At 38.9% G+C, this 27,380-nt stretch overlaps 1 protein-coding gene across 1 annotated transcript; it reads right to left on the bottom strand.

Moving 5' to 3' along the window:
- On the bottom strand, positions 1–26,730 carry LOC129438583 (protein NLRC3). Its single transcript, XM_073862924.1, has 12 exons — positions 26,648–26,730; positions 26,261–26,359; positions 26,032–26,145; positions 23,791–23,904; positions 21,838–23,649; positions 20,238–20,411; positions 19,359–19,532; positions 7,235–7,408; positions 6,125–6,298; positions 4,437–4,610; positions 2,065–2,238; positions 1–306 (listed from the first exon to the last, which is right to left on the bottom strand). Exons 2-12 carry the CDS (start codon positions 26,308–26,310, stop codon positions 300–302), a joined length of 3,141 nt encoding a protein of 1,046 aa, XP_073719025.1. The 5' UTR covers positions 26,311–26,359; positions 26,648–26,730; the 3' UTR covers positions 1–299.
- Positions 26,731–27,380: the final 650 nt, after the last annotated feature.

Below are 27,380 nucleotides of genomic sequence, written 5' to 3'. Positions count from 1 at the left end.
TAAACTATTTGAAAATAATGATAAAATAAAAGCTAATTGAAAAAGCAAAAACTAAATATAACCTTGACTCATACAATAATATTTCAAAATTCTGATAACTTTTATTGTTATTTTAGCTGATATATTAGACCACTGTTTTAACCTACGGCACTTATAGGCTATGAGGTTTAAAGCAAAATAAGATAAATAGCATAAAGTGCAAAGTCACACAATTAAGCACACTTTGTCTGTCCATTGTCTTGACTGGTGTCTCTGTTGATCCTCTTCCCCATTCCCCAAACAGAAAATCTGATTGACATCTAAAAGCTGTTAAAACACAGAAACTGTTCTCAGATCTGCTCACAAGATCCATCTCAAAACAAAAAGTAAAAACACTGATTCAGCAGCCAAACACTAAATCTTGAGACTTGATGCCATTATAGACAAGCAATATCAGATTAAAAATTATAAAGAGGTTTATTTCAAGTCATCTGTTAATCGTGTCACGTGTAACACTCTTAACTTTACAGTGTAACACTGTCAGATGCATATCGTCGCTGTCCGATGAAAACCACGCATGTCCACTTTGCCGATTTTGAGATTTTTCGACGGATTGAATGTCCAGGTTCATTTCCGTATACAGTATGCATCACATAACTAAATGGCCAATGAAAAGTTGTGAAATCATGTCATCTGATTTTCACGTATATCCATTTGGTGTCAAAGCTGTCAATCACGCCGCGTATCTCCCGCCTGTGAAGCGTCTCGCCGGTCTCGTAAAGTTTCATTGAAGCTCAGCACTGGATATAGCCGAATAAACATGACAATGACTTTCCTTCATCGAGGTAAACGTTCCCCCTGACGCCAGACGTACGTCTAGGAGTGACTAAATTAAGGTAGGACTGTGCAAACAAAGTATCTGTCAAGGATAGTGTTATTTACGCTGGGGACATCCCACTGCTTTTTGAAGGCGTTTGGTTAAAATGTTATGAAAAATCAAGCGATGCTTAAGACTTTTAAGGTTTTGTGGTCCAGGGTCACATATGTTGCGTTGTATGCTTATGGTGTGTTTTCTTGTACATATGTAATGAAATTCATTGTAAGCATTAACTAAACGCGCTGCTGTTTTCTACGATATGGTGCTTTTGCATTGTTCGGTTGAGCTGGTGTTGCAGGGACTGTTACATGTGTGCAGTTGACATTGTTGAGGGTTTTATGCTGAGTATTTTCTTGTTGTTGACTGGCCTACGCTATGCCCATTTTTGATGCACCGTTATTCAATATTTTCCCCATCCTGCAATAATGTTTTTTATCTGATCTTTTGTCCCCACCACTTTTCAACACAAACTGACGCCCCTGCTGTCTAGCATTACCATGTCAGTGTATTGATTCATTGTCCCTTCATAGCTTGCAAGAGACATATTTAATACACTTATAATTAATATTAAATAAAGTAAGCGTATTTAACTAAGATGTAGGCTATTTAATAAACTGAGTGTATTCATCTGTCAATATGAAATGCGACTTGGGCATTCTAATTAATGATCGGAAGAACGCGTATCGACCACAGTTACGGTAAAATATGTCCATTTAAACTCAATTTTGGTCAAATGTGGATTATATCATTACACTGGCAAGAATATGGTTACATGTAAAGATGCCGTACCACCAAGTATGACAACGCTACATTTAATTGCTTTTGATATACAGTGTTTTTTTCACTTCCTGAAAAGTAACTGTTTTGGACATACGTAAGTTTCATCAGGCAGCGACGATATGTTGACTGTTTAATAACATTTCTTCATGTTATGAACACAGCAGAGGAGAATTACATAATCTCCAATTAATTTCTCAATCTGTCTGTTTTTTATAAATAACTGAGCACACTAGCTTGTCTGGTATATGTTTAAGAGAAAAAAGTGATTTTCCTATACTCTTACAGTGCATCTTCATTATGATATGTTGTGACTAAGATTACTTTATCTCTGATCAACAAACCTACAATAGACTTTATTATTTGTCTATGGTTACATTAATTTTCACTTGATTTAACGGAATATAAATTGTTATTTAATTATTGCTTACTGTAGTGTCATCAGTTTACAATGTGGATCATCCTTCAGACCAGACAGCAGCTTCACTCCTGAATCTCCTAGTTTATTTTCAGACAGATTCAGTTCTCTCAAGTGTGATGGGTTTGATCTCAGAGCTGAAGTCAGAGCAACACAACCTTTATCTGTGATATTACATTGCTCCAACCTGTAGAGAACAATGACACACACTTCACTCTCTCATTTCACAGTGCACACATCAGATCAACACAGTTAGTTAATACATTATGGTTTTAATTGTATTTAATTTTCCCTCCTCTATAAAGCACACAAGCATTCTCATTTATCTTGTTGCATATTATGTTCTATGTCTTTTACATAAATGTTCTGTCTTTCACATTTAGCAGACGCTTTTATCCAAAACAACTTACAAAGGTTAGGAAACAATAAAGCGATATGTCATGGGAGGAAATAATACAAGAAGTGCTTATACCAAGTTACTAGTTTTCACTATTCCGAAATGGTGACTGTTGAGAGAGAAACAGTTAATAAAAATTTTTTTTAAATATGAGATAGAAGATGGGAGTCTGCAGTCAATATCATTTGTCAAGATTTTTGGAAGAGATAAGTTTTGAGTTTATTTTTTTAATGTTGCAAGAGATGTGGCTGAGCGGACTCAGGAACAGGAATGTGATTTAGTGTCCTTTTGTGAATGTATGACTAGGCGCTGCTCATTTGCATGACGTTCTGGATGGGGTGTAGGAATGCAGGAAAGTATGAAAGTATGCCGGTGCGGTACAGTGAAGATTCTGTAGGTGAGCAGTAGTGACTTGTACCGGACACAGACTTTAATCAGTAGCAAGTGGAGAGATATGAAGAGCGGCGATACATGAGCCCCTTTGGGCTCCTGGAAGATGAGTCGAGCTGCTGTGTTCTGAACCAGCTGGAGTGGTTTAATAGACTGTGCAAGGAAGGCCAGCAAGGAGAACACTGTAATGCTGTACATGCTCCATAAAGAATCTTTCCGATATTGTATAATGCAAATTGACATGATCGCGCTGTCTTTGCAATGTAATCAGTAAAGGACAGTTCCTCAGTAAATTCATAGGTATAAGGAGTCCAAAATCTGTCTGGAATGTGGTGTATGTATCGTGTACTATATAGAGTTATATATGTTGTACTGCATGCTTTGTGTTATCTGTATAGTGCTGTCTTCTGTTACTATCTTATGTTATGCAGCTGCATGTGATCCTTCATCCTGAGCAAATGTCTGACGAATACGAATATGTGTTTTGTTACTCTGTATTTCATTTATCTTGAAATCCTGTACTGTATCTTGTACCAGGTCCAGCTGACGTTGCAGTGGTTTCTATAGACCCTTTCAGCAGTAACAACATCAAAAAAGCGGCTGTCGCGTTCCGCACGTAACTTCCGGTAAACTCCGCTAAGAATAAATAACAAGAAAGTTCTTTAAACGTAGTTTATTTATATAACAAGCAAAAAAACAACACATAGATTACCTAGGAAAACCAATACACAGCGGGGGGGGGGGTTTCACAGGTGCTTGAGACAACAAGACAACAATAATCATACTGAAGCTAAATCTTAATCCGAATCCCGCTTTAATTTCCCCGAAAATTATACTAAAGCAAAATCTTGAGTAGTAGTTCTCTGATAAAACATGAGCGAGGAGGTTAAGTCATCCTGCAGCCAGCCCCCGCCGGCTGCCCATTGGCTGCAGCCAGCCCCCGCCGGGGGCCCATTGGCTGCAGCCAGCCGCCGCCGGCTGCTCATTGGCTGCAGCATCTTGTTTTTATACTGTATGCTCTCATTGTGCTGGCAGCAGTTAAAACTTCCGCGAAATATGCTGACGTTGTACTGTTTCTATTAATGTATCTTATTCATCTAGATGCACAAAGACAATAGGACCTTTTTGTTTTATAGAGTTGATTAAGAGAGCGAAAGTTGCAGCAACCGCGAGGACAGTTGAAAGTGCAGGCAGTGACAGTCAGTCTCCTGAAGGATTGGTCGAGGGCAGGCAAGGCACTTTGTTAAAAAAATACTTCTATACCTATTATATACATTTATACACATATGTACTTATATTAATAAAAATATGATTAGTTCAGTAACTTCAGTTTGAAATTCCTTATTTTTATTATAAAATAAACTATTATTGTATGAATTATTATTGTACAAAGTATAAAATACTATACGTATTATATCAATTTATTTATATGCATATGTACTTATATTAATATAATTGATTCAGTTTGAAATTCATTGTCTTTTATTATTAAATACAATTAATCAATTAATAAATAAAACTATTATTGGATGACCCCCCCGTTATGTCTGCCTCTTTGGGAACCACATTATGTATGACTATCAGAGAGATAATCTTACTTCAGTATCTCCAGTTTACAGTGAGGATTCTTCAGTACATCAGAGATCAGCTTCACTCCTGAATCCCCAAGATCATTTCCTATCAGATTCAGATCTCTCAGGTGTGATGGGTTTGATGTCAGAGCTGAAGACATTGCAACACAACCTTCAGCTGTAATTTTACAATAACGCAACCTGCAGAGAACAATGACAATAATCTTTACCATTTTTTAAGCTGTTCTGAATAAGTAAATGTAAATAAAATTACATATTTTATTTATACATTACAAATTGATTGCATATTAGCTCAGTGATGATCAGTGATGTGAATAACGGCGTTATAAGTAATTGGTGTTACTAACAGCGTTATTTTTTTCAGTTACGAGTAATCAAATAAGTTTCCCCCGTTATAACGCAATTACCGTTACTGATATTAAAATGCTGCGCGTTACTATAATTGATCTCACTGAAGTGATTTTCACCCAAGTAGGCTCTCTCTCTCAGCCAGACAGGCAATGTTTTTCTAAGTGTGTGTGTGTTGGGGGTGAGACAACCACATAGCTGATGATGATTGGCTTAATTTCCATCATTAGCCAACCAGTGGCAGAGTTCATACACAAGCACACCCACAGTCAGTCCGAGCAGTGTCTGAGCAGTGTTGCTAACTTTGTCACTGCATTTACCAACTTTCTAGACCTCTTTAGTGACTTTATTTAAAAAAAAAAAGCAACTAGGACAAATCTAGCGATCTTTTCTGGCGTGGTTGGAGACTTTTGGAGACTGATGTGAAAGCACGCGTCATTCTCTCTTCTCAACAAGCAGCGAGTGCTGTTGCTGTTGCTAGCCCCATCCAAGGCACTCACAGGCAGCCCGGTCCTTGCGGTGCAGTCCATCCGAGTCACACACACCCTCAACGACAGAGCGATGGTAAGTACTACAAGCTCAAAGGTAGCGGTCGCAAACACAAAGTATAATAAGCACTACTTTTCCATCGTTGAAGTGAAAGGCAGGAATGTTTATGTAACGTGCAACTTACAGGTTATGTAATGCCCATGAAGAAAGAGTCTCTCCACGTATGTGGCAAGTCTGATCTAATAAAGCACCTCACATCTTCACATGCTGCTACAAAATTAGTGGTTTCATTTTAGTATCCATTTAATTTATTTAACAGATTTAATAGCAACTAATAAAGGGGGCATCCAAGTTATTTGAAACATTTGAACTTTTTTAAGTAACGCAATAGTTACTTTCCCTGGTAATTAGTTAATTTTATAATGATGTAACGCAGTAACTAACTCAGTTACTATTTGTGAGAAGTAACTATAAACTATAACTAATTACTTTTTTAAAGTAACGTTCCCAACACTGGTGATGACATACATTAAAAAAATGACATGAATAGTTAGGAAAAATGTTTGAAAGATTTCTGCTTGAAAGAACACTTAGGATGTCCATAAGAACTTGAAGGTAAAGAAGAACATTAATAGGAACAATATAATAAATTAAAACATAAAATGATTACTCTGATCAACTCAGCAGTGTAAGCATTTCAGAAAAAAGCAGATCTATCTGTTTAAAGTATGAGTTTCATTTGTTCTGCTAAACAGATCAATCAGGAAATGATTTTGGCCAGCAGGAAAAAAAAGTGATAAATTGAAATCAGTTTTACCTTGTAAAATTAAATATGTTATTCAGGGTGCTGATCTTACCATAGTTTTTCCAGTTTACAGTCAGGATTCTCCAGTACAGCAGATATTAGCTTCACTCCTGAATCTCCAAGATTATTCTGAGACAGATTTAGATGTTTCAGATGTGATGGGTTGGATCTCAGAGCTGAAGACAGAGCTGCACAACCTTCATCTGTAATGTTACACAATCTTAACCTGTAGAGAACAATGACACACACTTCACTCTCTTATTTCACAATACACACATCAGATTAACAATGAGGTCATTTATAAAGATCATTAAAAATATAAAGCCCAAAAGTTTGATCTGAAGTCTGAATGTTTTATAAAGATCTCGTTCTTTCTGTGTTTTTGAAGCTTTGATTGTGTTTATAGTGAGCAATATAACATGTGTTCATGTTTCACGTGTAAAAAACGCGGTATGTTTCATTCAATTTACTTATCTCTATAGCTCTGTTTTCACTGTCCTAAAAACAGGCAGATGTCTTCCTTCTTCTATGAAGTCCCTTCTTCAGAAATACGTAACGAGTTCTGATTGTGTAGTTTGTTTAGTGTGTTGTGATTTGATGGCAGCTTAGCTTGCCATTAGCTTAGCTGGCGACTGACATATTCCTGTGGGCGGAGTTTAGTAAAAAACTGTTTTACTGATGTCATTAAAGCAGGAAAAAGAGGGCTGTAGCTGTAGGCCAAACCAGTCGTTCGCTGTAAGGCGAATTCTATTTAAAAAAAATATATCGCCTGGCAGTGAACTTTTATCATTTTACAGGTATTATATATGCTATTATAGCAACATTACACACTAACTAGGGTTTAAAAATGGGATCAGGAAGAACGTGACCTTTAAAATCTCATTTGAATTTGACATTTGTTTATGACGAACGTCAAGGCTGAATTTAGCATCATCTGTTCTGACTGTGCTGAGCCTGTTTAATGTAAACATATATATATATGTGTTAATAGTGATGTAAGAATCCCTTGTCTGTCATCATTATCAGATCTACAGTATCATCTTATTGAGATCAGATCATGTGAAGATCAATCACCTGAATCCGCAGCAACAGAGCAATAAACATTTTAAATAGATTTTAATGACATAATTACACCACAAAACATCATATTACTGTATATTACCTCAGTATCTCCAGTTTACAGTCAGGATTCTTCAGTACATCAGAGATCAACTTCACTCCTAAATCATTCAAGTAATTTCCAGTCAGTTTCAGTCCTCTCAGGTGTGATGGGTTTGATGTCAGAGCTGAAGTCAGAGCAACACAACCTTCCTCTGTGATATTACAATCAGTTAACCTGTAGAAAACAATGACACACACTTACATTTTTCACATCACTTTAGATCAACATGAATTTCATATCTGTAACTTAAAATTTGACAATCTAAAAAAAAGTTATTAAATAAATTGCAATAGCCTAATATTTAGATCAACTGCATCTTGTTGATTGTATACAGTGTAAGATGGTTCAAGTGCTGAGTTAGACTTAAGTCATTACAGTGAAGCTGTCATGTCTCTCCAAGGGAGAGAGAGACAGAACTCAGATGCAGGCTTGGATGTACACACAGGTTTATTGGGGTAAAAAGTAGGGATGCACGGATAGGATTTTTTTGGGCCGATACCGATTTAAACAGACAAACTTCTGGCCGATACCGATGCCGATATTAAACACTTGTATACAATACTATACAGTTGGTCTATTAGCTAGTTTATTTCTGCATCAAATTATTTTTTTCTGAACATGGATTGGATCTAATTAACATTCAACTGACCAACATAATAAGAGAGGCACAAATTAAGCTAAAACAAATATAATAAGACAACATGACAACCTACAAAGGTGGTTTTTGCAATTCAGCATTTCTTTTATGAACAACATTAACTCATTTTTTACATATAATGGATTTCTTAAATAAACATAAATAATGCCAGTGCTATTGCTTTAAACAGAGTATAAATATTGCTACTTTAAAAAAAGTTGGACTTCTTTTCCCCCACTAAAGTGCAGTCTGTTTCCTTTATTGTCTAAGACATTTGAGCCAGCTCAACAAAGGTTTTCTGTCTGTGCTTAAGTATAGTGCACACCAGAACATTAAGTCATTTTAATTTAACAACAGACATGCAATTCATTGCCTTTATGCGGTTAATTAATAAACAATCGGTATCTGCGTTTCTCGTGCTATTGCCGATATGCCGATGGTTTCAAAATCATCAAAAAACGGCCGATAAATATCCGCAGCCGATACATCGGTGCATCACTAGTAAAAAGACACAAAGCAAATACCCATGAAAAGGTAAAGCAAGAGGGTGGGGTCAGGAGACGTGACAGGGAAAGCACATAGCCTGATTAAACACCAACCAAGGCCACATGCTTTTACACAACACACGGGCCTGTCATGATCAAATAGCTGAAAAACTATCATATGAAGACAGTATCATGTCATCAGGAGCTCTCTCCCTCAATTCCTACCAACAGTTGAGTCTGCTTAAAACACTCAAAACACAAAGTTTAATTTATTCTGTTTTGTTATTATTGTTTTTTAGTAGTTTGTAAATCAATATTTTCATGTATATGTAGAGCAGCAGGTGTGTTATACACCACGTTCCAGATTATTATGCCATTTTTTGGTTTATTTTTCAAATACAGTCAGTAAGTTTAGAAATTTTATTTTAATAAGTAAAGTAATTTGTTTTTTTAAGATAATGCACACTTTTTGTATTTAGAAAGATCTTTTTTCATACCCATATTGTAGAAGAACTACAACTTATTATATAAGTTGTAGCAAATGGCTCGGAGCCAGATTGAGGCCATCTGGCGTCTGGATCGTAAACAGCCCTAAAATTGTGACTAGATAACCCTGTGTCCTGATAACACAATCAACCAGATATCTACCACCTATCAGGGGTGTAAAATGGGCAACAATTAAAACAAATGCAGTCTTCAAAGGAGGTTCAAAGGAATCCCACCAGAGAAACCTGAGAGCCGTTCGTTCGACGATCGCCAGAGACACAGCTGGGGGCACAGACTATATGTCTGTGATGAAACCACATTTAAAAATCACAATGAGCTGTTTAAATGTATATATATATGTTATATCCCTTTACTGCATGATCATGTATGTGTGATGTAACTGTGTGTTAACACTTTAGTTTGATTTTGTTCACTGTAGCATGGTTCATATCTTAGGTATGAAATTATTATTCAACGTGATCTTAAACCCATGTCTTGTCTAGTATCAAATTAATTAGAGATTATCCGATGGTTTGTGCAGATGTTAAGCAATAGTGCTATTGCCAATCTTTTATTCTCTCTAGCTATTTTCAATCTTTTCTTTCTCATCTATGTTTTATGTTATTGTATGTGTGTATGTTTAGTTAGTCGTTATGTGTACTTAATTTTATAGTTAATAAACCGGTTTGCCTTTTCATAATTGAATTGTTTCTGTGTTCAATGCTCATGAAAGTAAAGTCACTATTTCTGCCTTTTGATCCAGCTACACGCTGCGAGTAGCACTGTAAATCAGTGAGAAAGTTAATTTTAAAGGCCATGAAATTAACAATTCTTAGACGTTAATATACGATTATGGATATATGTCTTCGGTGGACGAACATATTAATTAATTGTTATTATTAATTCTGCTACGCCAGGTAAAACCTGATAAACTTGTATAATTAATTACAGTTAATTATACATAATATTCCCTTTTGAGCTAAAAGCTAAGATTCCCTTGTGAATCCCTGTAGTGTTTCGGTCGGAGGTTCATAGTGTTTCAAATAACGTTATTTCCCTCCTCCCGCTGAAATTCGCTACAAAGTTTATATTTAACTTAATATTTTTCATATTTTCATTTTTCAAAGTATCTTTTGATATATTTATTTCATTTAAATAGAATAACATCCACACTGTCATATAAGTGTTGAGGGTAAAATAAAATTTCTAAACTTACTGACTATGTTGGAAAAATAAACAAAAATGGCATGACATGCATAATAATTTGGAACGCGGTGTATACAGTCAGAATGTCTGTTTTCTCATATGAATAAAAGCAAAGCATGAACTGAATTTAACAAGCAGCAAAATGATAATAAACTGAAATCAGTATCAGCAAACAAAGATAAAGATTGCACTGATGTGATTGTGCTGAGATCAGGGGCGGCGGCAGGCAATTTTCCCAGGGCTTCAGCACCGATTGTTTTAAGTGGAGCCCCGAATGTATTTTAAAAAGTTGACTGATAATATGAAACCGGACAATAGCCTATGCAAACCCCTGAAATCAAGTTGCCTTATTTCATTGTGCTTTGGCTTTACTGTAAACAGCCTGCTAAAAATAGACATAGGCTAAGTTTTAAAAAAATCCTAGCCTATAGAGACAGAGCGCAACGCGTCATAACCTGAAAATCACTCCCACCGGGGATGAAAACAATCCATCCGTCTCCATTGACTTTGTATTGTGAGAGGCTCCCTCCTTGTCATTTCTGGCTTATAACAAAAACAGAATAATGCCTAAAAGCTGCTGTGTGACGCAATGTACAGCTAACAAGCCAAAAAACTCAGAAATAAGTTTTTATAAGCTGTTGGCCCAAAAAAATGAGGGTTTAAAGGGATAGTTCACTTTAAAATGAAATATCTGTCATAATTTACTCAGTTCTAAACCTGTATTATTATTATTATTTTTATTGATGAACACAAAAGAAGATATTTTGAGAAATGGTGGTAAACACACATCAGTAAGTGACCATTGACTTCCATAGTAGGAAAAAAATATTTTGGAAGTTTGTGATAAATGACTAAGAAAAAATTTTGATAAATGATGGTAAGCACACAGTTGACGGTACCCATTAAATTCCCATTAAAGGCAACTTTTCATAGTACTACTATTAGTAGAACAGCGCCCACTAGACGAAAACATAGTCGGGAATCCACTTTTTTCTCCTTAAAGGCTGAGTTTTACGGCTCGACAGCTTATAAACACTTATTTCTGGGTTTTTTGGCTTGTTAGCTGTGCATTTTGTCACACAGCAGCTTTTAGGCATTATTCTGTTTTTTGTTATAAGCCAGAAATGACAAGAAGGCGGTCTCTCGCAATCAGACCCGGCGCCAGACACAAATTCACGGACGGGCATTTCATTTTTCAGGGGGGGCACAAATGAGATCAACCTCATTGCAATGCATAATATCATTAATTATGAATTAAATGGACAAAAGCGAGGAAGAACTAACATACCTCTCCATTAACGAAATACAACGGAGAAGTCGTAAAGATTGGACCAGCCTACTGAAGCAGTCAGTCTAAACTCAAATAAAACACGTCGCAGGGCTCGAGATCAACGCTTGTCTGCTTAAAGCTCCAGTGTGTACTTTTTTTAGTTAATTCTTAGCAAAAACCCATGTTTTCTTCCAAAAGTATGTGCTCATTCATGTGTAATTACTTCCACCCCACTAATCAAAGTATTCTCGCAAGTGTAGAATCTGCTATTTAAAATACATACCGCCGTAGCGCTCTCTGGCTGAATCCATGTTGTGCCTCCATCTTTGAAATACATTCGCCGACGAGGGACATTCCTGAAATTCAAGCTCCGCCTTTCGCGCTTTCAGAGCACATTCAAGCTGGCCGCGAGCCGAAGCCTACGGAGGTTACATGTGTAGGCGGTATACGTCATCAAGACAGTCTTATTTTAGAATATTAACAATTATAAAGCTGACATTTATTCTTAGTTAATTGTAAATTGATGTAATATGCTTATGACTTGCGAATGTAATGCTCAGTTAATTTAAATAAACCAGGCTTGATGACGTATGCAGCCCGGATATGCGACCTGCGTTAGACTGAATCCTTCGGCCGCACGCCGTGATAAACCTGCGATCTAATGCTTTGAAAGCCTGTTGAAGAACTATTCTCGAGGACATTAAAACAAGTCGCCAAGGAAGCGAAACAGGGATTTTAAACGACAACGCGACAGGAAAAACATCAAGACCAAAGTCAATATTGGAGTTAGTTTTCCAAGATGGGGCTCATTGGACTCAAGTTACTTTCTATCTTCACCACAGGTAATTCAGCATATTCGTTTACATCTATACAGTTTATGTTGTAAACTTGAAGTTTTATAGTTCCTTGGCTAACTATAGCATGGGTATGCGTAACACTTGTTAGTGTAAACATGCATGTGGTTTAATGTCTTGGAACAGCCACACGGCGTCTCTCCGCCCATTTATGTAATCTGAGGTACTGAGATAAATGTTTTTCATCTTTTCTGACCTCTAACACAAACACACGGTGTACAGCGCTATTTTTAGCCTTTCATTGATAAAAGCGTCTGATCTGCGCGTCTTTCGTTTCATTTTACAAGCGTGTGAAAGTTGAGCGATCTTATTACCAATATCAGAGAAAGCTCTTACATATACACGGACATGTAACGTTTACTTAAACATAAGCATTGGACTCTGACATATTAGTTCGCGTCCATTTAAACCTGTCATTACTCCAGCTCATGATTAAATGACAGGAGAGGGACTCGTCCACAGACCATCTCGTCCGTAATCTGGAGAGAAACGGTCGAAAATGGACAAAAAGAGACGGATTTAAACATCAAGTGTAAACGTAATGTGTCTCTCTCGTCCACTTGTGATCTGATCGATGAAAACACATCTTAATACCAAGTTTAACAGCCCCTGTGATATTTTTCCTCGCGTGGATGAAAAAGGAGTGTCTAAGCTACGTTTATGATTGCTTTTTGTAACTTATGTCATTTTAAGCGGACATATCATGACAATCAGACTTTTTACATGTTTAACATAAATCTGTGTGCTTTGACGGATCACAGGCAAAGGACAATGCAAATTGTTCATTTTTTTTCATTGCTTTTGCTTTAGCTACTGGAAGCCATGTTAACCTTGGCATGACAGGGCCCCCGTACTAGTTAAAACGCGTTCCGAATGGGGGGGGCAGGAAACTAATAATCAGTTGGTTGTCATATAGAGCTTTACCGCTAGATGGGAGTAGATCCTACACAGTGGGGCTTTAATATCTGTAACGTGTTCCCTGTGTCCCTGTGTTTTGTGATACTTGTGTTTTGATTTATACTCATGTCTCTGTGTACCTGTGTTTACTTGTGTGCATGTATACCTTTGTTCCTAGTGTAGCTCCCTGTGTTAATTAGTGTCTCCGCCCCCTTGTTTGTAACCATGGATATTCATTGTGATCATGCTTCTCCCCTTGTGTGTTGTCCTAGTTACTGATTGTTTCTGCTCTGTCATTGGTCTTGGTCATTCATATATACCCTGCTCGTTCATTCTGTGTTTGTGGTTTGTTGTTAGTTGTCGCATGTTCCTAGTTTCCCTAGTTCTCGTTTTTGCCTTGTTCACATTTACTTTTGTTTGGAATAAACTGCATTTGGATCCGTACCTTTTGCCTCATCCTGTTTCACCCGGTCTCAGCCGTGACAGAACAAACCACCAACAAGGATCCAGCAGCAATTCCTCGCTCCCCTGTGTGTTTTCCCTCGTGCTTCCAAGGTTTCCCTGTGTTTGGTCCGACCTCGCTCACAAGATGACTTCCGCCGTGTCTGAGCCAGTGCACAAGTCACCAGGTTATCCTGTTCATCCCGTGAAAGCCCGGGTCGGCCGCTTGATCTCCAGTGTGTTGGATTACCCGCTAATCACTGTCCGAGCGGCCAGAATCCCTGGACCGCTCGTTCTCTCGAGTGAATCTTCGCCGAGTGAATCCCCGAGTGAATCCCCGAGTGAATCCCTGAGTGAGTCCTCGAGTTTGTCTTCGAGTGCGTCCTCGAGTGAATCCCTGAGTGAATCCCTGAGTGAATCCCCGAGTGATTCTTTCCCGAGTGAATTTTCCCTGTGTAAATCTCTGAGTGAATCTTCCCTGTGTAAATCCCTGAGTGAATCCTCCCGGAGCAAGTCACCGAGTGAATCATCGGCCAGCAGGTGTGTTACATCACATGAGACAGCTACAGAGCTCATGAAACTGTTTGTGCCCATTGATTCACTGAAGGCCTCGGAGCTCCCCGAACTTTTTAATCTGTGTGAATCATCAATGTTAGCACTGGCATTGTGCTATGTTTTTTCAGTGTGTGGCTCACCAGTTCAACGGCAGATCAACCAGACTCATGAACACGAGTCCTCTGAGCCGAGTGAATCTCCCGAGTCCTCTGAGCCGAGTGAATCTCCCGAGTCCTCCGAGCCGAGTGAATCTCCCGAGTCCTCTGAGCCGAGTGAATCTCCCGAGTCCTCTGAGCCGAGTGAATCTCCCGAGTCCTCTGAGCCGAGTGAATCTCCCGAGTCCTCTGAGCCGAGTGAATCTCCCTAGTCCTACTAGCCCAGTGAATCTCACGAGTCCACCGAGCCGAGTGAATCTCCCGAGTCCTCCGAGCCGAGTGAATCTCCCGAGTCCTCCGAGCCGAGTGAATCTCCCGAGTCCTCCGAGCCGAGTGAATCTTCTAAGTCCCCTGAATCTTCTGAGTTCCCCGAGTCCCCTGAATCTTCTAAGTCCCTTGAATCTTCTGAGTTCCCTGAGTCTTCTGATTCCCCTGAGCCGAGTGAGTCATCTGTGCCGAGTGAGTCATCTGTGCCGAGTGAGTCATCTGTGCCGAGTGAGTCATCTGAGCCCCATTGGTCAGCTAGTGTGGCCACCGCGATGCCCCAGAGACTCTTTGTCGTCACCAAAACTATGGCCACTTTCAACCTCTCTGCCTGTTTCAAGATGGCTGTCCCCAAGTTTCCGGCTCTCATTACCTGGTCCGAGACGGCCAAATTTGAACTCTCTGCCCTGTCTAACCTGGCCCAGAGGGCCTCTTTCTGTTGTTTCCCTCTACCCAGGTTCCTGATACCACCAGCACCACCCTGGTATCCAGTCCCTCTCTGGTCTCCGCCCTGGCTTCCCGCCCTGCCGGCTTCGCCCTGGCTTCCCGCCCTGCCGGCTCCGCCCTGGATTCCCGCCCTGCCGGCTCCGCCCTGGGTTCCCGCTCTGCCGGCTCCGCCCTGGGATCCCGCTCTGCCGGCTCCGCCCTGGGATCGGGCTCCGCCCGCGGCTCCGCCCTGGGATCTTGCTCCGCCCGCGGCTCCACCCTGGTCCCAGTCTCCGCCTTGGTCCCTGTCTCCGCCCGCAGCTCCGCCTTGGTCCCTGTCTCCGCCCGCGGCTCCGCCTTGGTCCCTGTCTCCGCCCGCAGCTCCGCCTTGGTCCCTGTCTCCGCCCGCGGCTCCGCCTTGGTCCCTGCCTCCGCCCGCGGCTCCGCCGTGGTTCCTGCCTCCGCCCGCGGCTCCGCCGTGGTTCCTGCCTCTGCCCGCGGCTCCGCCGTGGTCCCTGCCTCCGCCCGCGGCTCCGCCGTGGTCCCTGCCTCCCTGGCCCTTGGACTTTCATGGCCTTGGCCCACCATCCCTCCCCCGGGTCCACCTCCATACCACCGCCCACCTGGACTTATGTACTTTGGGGGGTTTTCTTTCTGGTGGGCGTCTGGAAGCCGCCCTTTAGAGGGGGGGCTATGTAACGTGTTCCCTGTGTCCCTGTGTTTTGTAATTCTTGTGTTTTGATTTATACTCATGTCTCTGTGTACCTGTGTTTACTTGTGTGCATGTATACCTTTGTTCCTAGTGTAGCTCCCTGTGTTAATTAGTGTCTCCGCCCCCTTGTTTGTAACCATGGATATTCATTGTGATCATGCTTCTCCCCTTGTGTGTTGTCCTAGTTACTGATTGTTTCTGCTCTGTCATTGGTCTTGGTCATTCATATATACCCTGCTCGTTCATTCTGTGTTTGTGGTTTGTTGTTAGTTGTCGCATGTTCCTAGTTTCCCTAGTTCTCGTTTTTGCCTTGTTCACATTTACTTTTGTTTGGAATAAAACTGCATTTGGATCCGCATCTTGCCTCAACCTGTCTTACCTGGTCTCAGCCGTGACAATATCAGAGACAAGTTGATTTTTTAAAAGGCCAAGTGAAAGAGAATTTTACTTGCCCGACCGAACAAGTAGCCTAGGCTGATTAAAAACGGCAATAACAATCACCAAAACACGATAATAATAATAATCCTTTAGTCTCAATGGCGACAGAAAGTGCATAATGTAATAACGCAAAGTTAAACAAATAAGCGCAGCAAACACAAAGTGTGTTAACAAAGTGGGTTAAACATACTGCGGTAAAAATGTGGAGTTTTTAATAACATGATACAGTTAAGCAGCATCACATCACAGTTGAAAATGTGACAGATTTCATGATAACAACAAACAAGTAATTAATATTAAGCCACTTACATTTTAGACGCAATGTTGACTGTGTTTTTGTTGTTTCAGCAGCGAAAATAGTTGAAAGATAACAGCAGAACTATAACGTGTCAGTCTCACTACAAATCGTGTCTTAACGTTAAGCGGTGGGGCGCGCTTAGCAAATAACCAAACATTTCCGCGCTCACTATTGACAAACCAATCAAATACGTTTAAAATAAATATTTTTTTAAATCAGACCAAACACATTTTATTTTTTATTCAGGAGTTACATATGTCCAAAACAATAACTTTTAATTAATAACAGTAGCCTATTGATTAAAACATGGGGCTGATGAACAGGTGAAGGGAGACCGCAGGCTCATCCAGGGCGGGCACTGGTGACTCACAGGGCGGGCCCGGCCCCCTAAAGCCCGCCCATGGCGCCGGGACTGCTCGCAATACAAAGCCAATGGAGACGGTTGGATTGTTTCCCCCCGGTGGGTGGGGTTTTTAAATTAGCATAACTGTGCTCTGTCTTTATAAAATATCTTTCTTTGCTGTCGGTGCTTCGTTTCCTCCTCTCTGTTGAATATGCAACAGGTAGGGGAGGAGCTAACAAGAGCAGTATTTAGCTACAGAAATGGAACTACTGATCTCTACAACGGTAACTTGTAAAAAGTATCTTTCAAATTTTAATCAGATAATTTAAAGGTGCCATTTGTAAGAATTGAGGTAAAAGATTTTAAAAAATTAGCTACACGCATCAAAAGAATGAGAAGAAATAAGGGCAAAGATGTCATAAAAAAATGACAAGGTATAGTGCTGCAGAGATATCAATCTGAATTAGCATGCTAAATTAGCTACAGCCCGACAGGTGTCGTAATACCAGTTTCGACCATGGGAGGGGGTATGAGGGCCACGTACATAACTGCCAGTCAAATTGCAATACACGAATAAGTCGCATGTGTGGGAAGTACAGCCCTCTACACCCGCTGCGTCCGAAAACTAAGGCAGCTGACTTGTTGACTTAAGAGGCATGAAGGCAGCTCAGAGAAATGCAATTCGGACAGCCATGGATTCGGACATGCCTTGATGCCTTCCTGCCTTGCAATAGGGTTTTTCAGACGCATTTCAGTTCAGGGGAGAGAGCGGAAGAATGGCTGAAGCAAGAGACATTTACCACTACCACAACCATTCGCTGCAGGGAACAACGTGCTCGGAATCACAAATAAAATCTGATAAATAAAGGAACCGAACCAGAGTAAATACTAGCACTGCTTTTCATCGCTGGAGACAACTAATGGACATGAAAAAAATGAGATTCGACTCCGAAATGACAACATTTCTTTTCGATTGGTAAGTAAGATGCTGTTAGTATTTCGCTAGAAGTTCACTTATAATAGGCCTTGCGATAACCTATGCTCAGCTTGTACATGAACTACGGCTTTGTGCATTAAATGTGGCTCCATCTGAAAGCAGCTGATGGCAATTCACTTTTAATCAAGAAACCGGCTTCACTGACGAGAAGCAGAATGACTATCGCATGCAAATTTTCGCGCATCCTTAGCTGTTAGCGTTTAATAGTTAGCTCTACCCACGGATCCGATCCGGTTTTCACCCGTTATCTACCAAGCTGATGCTAAAATGTAACATTAGCTAAGAAGCTTGAAATGTCTTCGATGATAATGAACACCAAATGGACGCACGAAACGTAGCAGAAAACATTGCAATTTTAATGAGACCGAATTTTGTTTTGTGACTAATGATAACTTACTTAGTTGCTAATGTAAATCAAACTTGATATATGCTGCTAAAATAGACCAACTTACTTTCTGGAGGTATACTGCCCCCATCAGTTTGGAGTGTGGAGTATGAATTGATTTTTTTTTTGCGGACATTTTAAATGGTCCCTTTAATGCATTATTACATTAAACGTAATAATAGAAAACATAATACTATGAAACAAAATAATATTTATAAAAACATCTCCAAAATAGCTCCTGTAATGCTTTCTTAGACCAGTGTTTCTCAAACTGGGGGTCGGGGCCCCCAGGGGGGCCGCAAGATGGTGCCAGGGGGGCCCCCAGTTTTATAAAATACATTAATTTATCATTAATTTTTTGTAATTAAACCTAAAAAAATAAGGCTACTAACCAAAAGCACTACTTTGTATAATTAATTGTTTTGTTTAATTAAAATGTTACGTTTTAGAACTGTGTTTAGGCATACATTTTCTTTGGGGGGGGGGCGAAGGAATACACCATACACAAGGGGGGCCGCACACTGAAAAAGTTTGAGACCACTGTCTTAGAATGACCTCATTATTTATTAAATTACAACAGCCAATGTCTTCGGCAGCAATACGTTTTTTATTTAGTTTTAGACGCTCTGTTTATACTATGTTTTATACGTTCTGTATATTAAAATAAAAGAGTTTGGTTGTAGTTTGGTACATATAGATATAAATAATATAAAATGGCTATACAGTAGGTATACAGTATTGTAGGTTTATTTATCACTCAATTGTTATTCCTTCAGCACAGCAATTTAAAAATCTAATTTTGGCAGTTCTGTGTTATCATTAGTTCATTCAGAGCACATCTGAGAAAAACTCATGTGCAAAAATCTACTCGAGAGGAAAGATTAAGTTCTTATGACATTTTAATCTGCGACCCGCCGCGAATAGGTGAGTACACTTTTATATGCTACAGATCACGTTTGTTAAATGATGATTTCATACATAATTTTGACTATTTATGTTAAAAATATAAATGAGTTATATTAAATATTCTTATTATACACTTTATACACAGTCTTTGAGTAATCCCTGTATTTAATATGGTCTGGGCTAAGCCCCGGATGTCCTTCAATGCTGGAAACGCCTCTGGCTGAGATTAAATATGATTCATATAAAATGAATCATCAATGAAACTGCTGATTTTTAAACACAATGATTTAGTCTTACTAAAAACAAATTAAAAACTTCTCTTTGAGAATGGGAACCACATCATATGTGAATATACGACAATTATCTTACTTTAGTATCTTCAGTTTGCATTCATGATTCTTCAGTACATCAGAGATCAGCTTCACTCCTGAATCTCCAATATTATTATGAGACAGATCCAGATCTCTCAGGTGTGATGGGTTTGATCTCAAAGCTGAAGTCAGGGCAACACAACCTTCATCTGTGATATTACAATCCCTTAGTCTGCAGAGGGCAATAACATACAGTATACTTAAGTCTCTCAGTTCACAACAAACTCAAGTTCAAGAGCAGCCTATTATTATTATTTCATGGATATATATATATATATATATATATATATATATATATATATATATATATATATATATATATATATATATATATATATATATATATATATACAGCCAATGTCCCTCCAGTAAACCCAGTAGTCTGGTTAGTGTGTGGCTTGAGATTTGTCTCTGGACTGAGCATCTCCTTTAATTTGTGAAACAACATGTTACCACTTCAGATACATCCAAATTATGCTGTAATACATTCTGTTCTATTACTGACAGTGTGAAACACACTTATGCATTTGTTACTTTACAACTAAACTTACTGCAAGCTTTAACCTATGAATCAGCTAAAGATATCCATCAAAAACTGACAAGGATTTTAAAATACAGCTGCATGGATGCATACTGTGACTGAAATGAAAAAGTGAATTATAAACTCCATCACTCAAATCTCATCACTCCCTCTGTCCTTCACTATTGATGTCAACAATCGTATTAGTTTCAAATGTCTTCATGGTTCAGATTCTACATACTGTACCTGTGAAATATACTGTAGTTACTAAATAAACTCTAGTAAGATCACTCAGATCAACCCCAGGTTCTGGATTACATTGTATTTAAAAATGGTTAAAAATAGCACAGATTATACCTCAGTATCTCCAGTTTACAGTGAGGATTCTTCAGTACATCAGAGATCAGCTTCATTCCTAAATCTCCAAATGTATTATTAGACAGATTTAGTTCTCCCAGGTTTGATGGGTTTGATGTCAGAGCTGAAGTAAGAACAGCACAATCTCTATCTGTGATATTACAAGAGTACAGGCTGCAGAGTAATAGAACATGTCATGTTAGTTTAAAAGAACATGGGCATCAGTAAATTATGAAAATGATGAAATTATTGGGTGAATTATCCCTTTAAAACATACTGTACATGTTTTTTTCTGCATAAAGAATTATGATCCCCTTTCAGACTACCAGCGACTAGCAGTAAAAGACTGACATGATCTTTTAATTTCAATGGAAGTTTGGCGACTTTCAGCGATACGAGCGACAATGACCATTGGTGACCGGACATTTCAGGTGATAAAAGTCAGAATGTAAAATTAAAGAAACTGAACCACACATAAGGGGGCGCTGTGGTCCATGTCACTGTCACAAATGGCTTGTATTCAGGAAGTCCTCACATGGGACTTAAGTTTGTAGCTGTGTCCCAATTCAAGGGTTGTGACCTTCTAAGGACGTATTTTAAGACCGATTGCGTCACAGCAGAGCGACTTAAGGCGAGTAAGGCTGTCCCAATTCAAAGGATGCTTAGAATGAAGCCTCAAAATGCGTCCTCATTTCTCCGCGCTGTTAAGGATAGAACGAATGGATCCTTATCAGCCAAGGATATCCCAAGAGTCATTGCGCCTCTGCAACGGCTGCATATAATGGGTGGATATTCTAAAATAAACAATTAAAACCTTTATTAAATAAAAATGTATTTATCAGAAAAAAAATTTCTTGTCACTGTTTTAGTATTATAAGTTATGTTTTGTGTTAATAATATTCTTTTTATGTTGCGTATATTTATAAGGTTGATTAATTTGGTATACTGTTGAATAGTTTAATATACATCAACGTGTCATATTTCTAAAATAAATTAATGATTTTTCTGATGTCATATTTATTTTAATAAGTCAGAAACATGCAGGTGGGCGCGTGCAGCAGGTGACGCTAATTATGGGTCCTCCGAAGTTAGACCGTCTCATTTCAGTTCTCTTCGCGAACTTCTGAGGCTTCCACCTTGAAAGACCGAGTGCTCACCTTTTAAGGTCGAATGCTCATATGGTTGCAACCCTTGAATTGGGACACAGCTTGTATGGGATAATTCAACGTCATTTATCCAATTGATCTTTCACGCACTAAAGTTGTCGTAGCTGACAATAAAGCAGTATTTCTGAATGACACGAGGCTGGGATTAAGCAGATTTGAAGCAAAGGCATTTTATTAACAGAGAGCATTCTGTCAATATCATTATCTCATTTTTGATGGAGGTGGATGTGTATGTGTATATAAAGTATATATACAGTAACAATAGGGTATGAATTGCAATAAATGAATAATTTGAACAGATTCAGTTTACTGTTTCAGTTCAACACTAAAAAAACACCGAACAGTAAACTCTGCATTACATCTGCCGTACTGAAGATTTGTGGTGCTTTTCTCATGAATAATGTTTTAAGAGTAAAGTGACTGTTCACACTTACTGAACTGATGTGAATTCACAAATCACAGGCATCAGCTTCTGAAGAACAAACAGTGTTTTGTCTTTGTTTTCTTTAACAAATTCACTCATATTAAACTCATTCAGGTTCTGTTCTGATGTCAACAACACAAAAACTACAGCTGACCACTGAGATGAAGAGAGTTTGACTTCACTTAATGTTCTACATTTTAGATGATGTTGAATTTCCTCCACCAAAGAATGATCACCCAGTTCATTCAGACAGTGAAACAGATTGATGAATTTCTCTGGTGAAGGATTCTCACTGATCTTCTGTTTGATGTATTTGATTGTTTTCTCATTGCTGGAGAAGATGTTTTCTGTCTGTGTCATCAAACCTTGTATGAGATTCTGATTCGACTCCACTGACAAACCCAGAAGAAAACGAAGAAAAAGATCCAGATGTCCATTTTTACTCTGAAGAGCCTCATCTATAGCTCTTCGATACACATCAGATATTACAACCTCATGATTAACTCTCTGACAACCCTCAGATACTGAAAGGTCTGCTTGAGTTGGTTCAGTAATTTGATCAAACACGTTTATGTTGTTCTTCATAAAGGCGAGGTGCACATATAGAGCTGCAAGGTGTTCTTGTATGGTGAGATGAACAAAGCAGTAAACTTTCCCCTGGTACAAACCAGCCTCCTCTTTGAAGATCTGAGTACACAATCCTGAGTACACTGATGCTTCTGTTACATCAATGCCACACTCTCTCAAGTCTTCATCATAGAAGATCAGATTGCCTTTCACAAGATGCTCAAAAGCCAGTTTACCCAGTTTATAGATCAAGTCTTCATCCTTCACTTTCTTCTCATAGTCCTTCTGATGTTTGATGTTTGTCTGAATGATCAGGAAGTGTGTGTACATTTGAGTGAGAGTCTTGGGGATCTCTTGACTCTCTGCTTCACTCAATATTCTCTCTAGAACAGTGACTGAAATCCAGCAGAAGACTGGGATGTGACACATGATGTAGAGACTCCTGGATGACTTCAGGTGTGAGATGATTTGATCAGACAGACTCTCATCACTGATTCTCTTCCTGAAGTATTCCTCCTTCTGTGGATCACTGAAGCCTCGTACCTCTGTGACTCGATCAACACACTCAGAGGGGATGAGATCAGCTGCTGCTGGTCTGGAGGTGATCCAGATGAGAGAAGAGGGAAACAGATTCCCCTTGATGAGGTTTGTCAGCATCACGTCCACTGAGGTTGATTCATTTACATCACACAACCTCACACTGCTGTGAAAATCCAGAGACAGACGACACTCATCCAAACCATCAAAGATGAACAACACTTTATATTCATCACTGAAGATTTCCATTTCTTTTGTCTCTGGGAAGAAAAGATGAAGAAGATCTAAAAGACTGAGTGTTTTGTCCTTCATCAAATTGATCTCTCTGAAAGGAAGTGGAAATATGAGGTGGACGTCCTGATTCTCTTTCTCTTCAGCCCAGTCCAGAATGAACTTCTGTACAGAGACTGTTTTTCCAATACCAGCGTCTCCCTTTGTCATCACACTTCTGATGTGTTTGTGTTGTTCAGGTAAAGGTTTAAAGATGTCATTACATTTGATTGGTGTCTCCTCTGTTGTTGTTCTTCTGGATTGTATCTCAATCTGTCTCACCTCATGTTCATTATTGATCTCTCCACTTTCACTCTCTGTGATGTAGAGCTCTGTGTAGATCTCATTCAGTAGGGTTACGTTTCCCTCAGTTAATGTTCTCTCATACAAACACTCAAACTTCTCTCTCATATTTGACTTAAATGTGTTGATGACTTCAGACTCAAGGCTGTACAAAAATACAAGACAATTACACTAATTAGAGAAAACAATGTAAAAAAACAAAATGCAGTTTTTGTTTTCTGTATCATAAGACCCATGGGATGACCCTGTTAACCCTTTTATTTCTTAAAACAATTCTACAATTTACCTGCATCCGGGATCCATGTTTTCACTGAAGTCCTGTGTTTGATTCTCAGAGTGTACAAACTTCATCTTTTTACAGATGGGTTCTGTTGTCATCGGTCTGGTTGTGTGAATTGACCTCAAACAAAATTTAGACACTGGTGAAATTTTTCTTAATGACATAATTCTATGATTTTTGCAGCTTTAAAGGTAGGGTTTCACATTTTGAAAAATGCTAACGGTAGCCGCCTAGCAATGAAATCCCGATCCCACCCTCCAGTCAAATCGCCATCCATAGTCACGCCTCTTTCAAAACACATGAACACGCACAGATCATCTCATGTCTCATTAACCAGTGAGAAAACTTTGCAGTACAAAGTGAATAACATTACCAAAATAACCAACATAAACAACTGTTTTACATCAGAATTAGTTAAAGCACACGTACACGTGTAGATGTAGTAACTAACTATATCGTTACGCTAATCCGTAAACGAACACAAATTTCATAAGCAACACAATGTTTCATCAAAGTATAATAACTGAATCCATCTCAGTACAAACATATCGCCTTCCTACCTTACCAAAATAAACAGTGCAACGACCCTTTGAGACCCTTTGCCTCCTGCAGCTGTTTGTATCTCGTGGTAAAGCAGTAAAGTTAGCGATGTTAATTTGGGTTTTTGCTCTTTGCTGATCCAGGGAGTTTTTGCCGTTGTTGTTATAAAAGATGCCTTTAGTTTTGTGCCTCCTGTGTAGGTTGTCAATTTAGCAGAAAAGTTTGCTATTCTCGCTGTTTACAAACAGGAGGTGAGTGCACTTGAATGCGCCGATGACGTATGGTGTCTGCGTGGACTTGCTGCGCGGTGGGCATTCAAATTACGCTTACGTATGAGGGACAAAAAAGGAAACGTCCGTTTGGACCAAAATCTATGGTTGGTTGAACATTTTTTGGTCCTACGCCTTTCATAGATGACAGAAATTTCTACAAATACATTTAAACAACTTAACATAGTAATTGCTATCAGGATGTGAGGAGACTTTTAACCAGACCCGGCGCCAGACACAAATTCACGGACGGGCATTTCATTTTTCAGGGGGGGCACAAATGAGAGCAACGTCACTCCAATGCATAATATCATTAATTATGCATTAAGTGGACAAAAAAGCGAGGAAGATCTAACATACCTCTCCATTAATGCAATACAACGGTGAAGTCGTAAAGATTGGACCTAGCTTACTGAAGCAATCTAAACGCAAATAAAACACGTCGCAGAGCTCGACATCAACGCTTGTCCGGTTAATATCAGAGACAAGTGGATATTTTAAAAGGCCAAGTGAAAGAGAATTTTACTTACTCGACCGAAGTAGCCTAGTCTGATTAAAAACGCCAATAACAATCACCAAAACAGGATAATGATTCTGCATCCTTTAATCAATGGCGACAGAAAGTGCATAATGTAATAACGCAAAGTTAAACAAATAAGCACAGCAAACACAAAGCGAGTTAACAAAGTGGGTTAAACATACTGCGGTAAAAATGTGGATTTTTTAATAACATGATACAGTTAAGCAGCATCACATCACGGTTGAAAATGTGACAGATTTAATGACAGTTCACTACAAGTAATTAATATTAAGCCACTTACATTTTAGACGCAATGTTGACTGTTTTTGTTGTTTCAGCAGCGAAAATAGTGAAAGATAACAGCAGAACCATAACGTGTCAGTCTCACTGCAGGCAGCACTCAATCATGTCTTAACATTAGCGGTGGCGCGCTTAGCAAACAACCAAACATTTCCGCGCTCACTACTGACAAACCAATCAAATTCGTTTAATATATATATATTTTTAAATCAGACCAAACACATTTTTATTTTTATTCATGAGTTATATATGTACAAAACAATAACTTTTAATTAATAACAGTGGCCTATTGATAAAAACATGGAGCTGGTGAACAGGTGAAGGGAGACCGCAGGTTCGTCCAGGGCGGGCACTAGTGACTCACAGGGCGGGCCCGGCCCCCTAAAGCCCGCCCATGGCGCCGGGACTGCTTTTAACCAGCATAACTAAAAATGTTTCAGGATCAAAATCTGTTACCCTACCTTTAAATGTATTTTGTAACAGCAAAGAACTTACAAAAGAGCACAATAATAAAATGCTTTCTATTACATATAACATTAATAAATTACTGTATTTTCATTAAAATTTTACTTTTTCTTTAGTACATTATGTTCATAATAGATTAAGATTATTTTATACTTGCAAGCAGAACATTTATCTCCACTCTTAAATACGACTGGTGGTTCCATAGACCGGTCACTCTTTATAGACACACTGCTGAAGTCTGGATCTGATCCCTTCTGATGAACTGAACTATTCCACACAACAAATTTAATACTTTAATTCACGGTACTGATTTTAATGAGAACTTAAATCTTTTAATAATATGAACTTTATTTAAAGAATGTGTTGTAGAAAGTAGGCCAACCTGCATCCTGGAGAAAAATCTTCATCTTCTGATGTTTGTGTTTTATCCATGATGCAGCTGCAGGGGTGAATCTGATCAATCTGATCTCCACATCTGACGCTGAATGAAAATAACATTCAAAGAGAAAACAAATTCAAAATCAAAGTGAATAAACACTCGTTATAATTCAGTTAAAAATGAATAATGAGGGTTGAAGAAACAGCAGCGTCAACTCAACTAAACAAAAATATTACTCACATACTAACGATGATGAATAACACTCAAACAACCAATAAACAGCGCTAAGCTTCTTAAAAGAATTAGAATAAAAAGTTTTACACAGATATCAAATAAATAATCGGCATTTAGTGAAACTATGAACAAGGAAGTGAAAGCGTCTCGTCTCACCTGAACACTCACTGTCATCACAATCTGACGATATTACTTTTCCAAAATCCCCCAACTTTAACATCAACTACATACACAAAAACCGCATCCTTGATATTTATTAACATTGGTTTAAACACTTCGTTACTCGGTATGTTAATGTATCAAATCTACCTGCTTAAAATGGCGGAAGATAAACAATATGGTTTACTTTCACTTTCATCTGTGACGTCAGTGATCAGAGAACGCAGGTGAACAGGTAGTCTCAGACGTCACGCCCACAGATTGTTGGCTAAATCTTCAGTTATTAAAGGTCTGGCTACGCGAGACTGGTGAGCGGGCAACTGCAGAGACTCCATAAACTCTATCAGAAATATCTCCATGCACTAATTCCCTACATCAATTCACTAATATAATTCACTTGAATGAGTGAATAAAAACAATCATCAGTGTATTCGGATACTGAGGGCGCCATCTTGTGTCGAGACGCGGGAGCTCATTTGTTAGGCGTTTTACAGTGAGGGATAGCGGCTAAACGCATTATTGTACATCGGTTGTACTCGTATTGCGGTGTATAGGATTGAAAAGTGCACTCGATAATTTCCCCTATAATTTTGGACACCACTACAAAATGGCTGTCCCCTCAAACAGTAAGGAAGCCTATTATTGCCACGTTGGTTAAAATGTTTAGATTTTCCAAGACAAAATAACGACAAACTCAAGACTGTTCTCATAATAATAATAAAAACCTTTT

The sequence above is a fragment of the Misgurnus anguillicaudatus genome, chromosome 24, assembly GCF_027580225.2.
Source record: "Misgurnus anguillicaudatus chromosome 24, ASM2758022v2, whole genome shotgun sequence".
Classification (NCBI taxonomy): Eukaryota; Metazoa; Chordata; class Actinopteri; order Cypriniformes; family Cobitidae; genus Misgurnus; species Misgurnus anguillicaudatus.
This window is presented reverse-complemented; position numbering and strand designations above follow the sequence as displayed.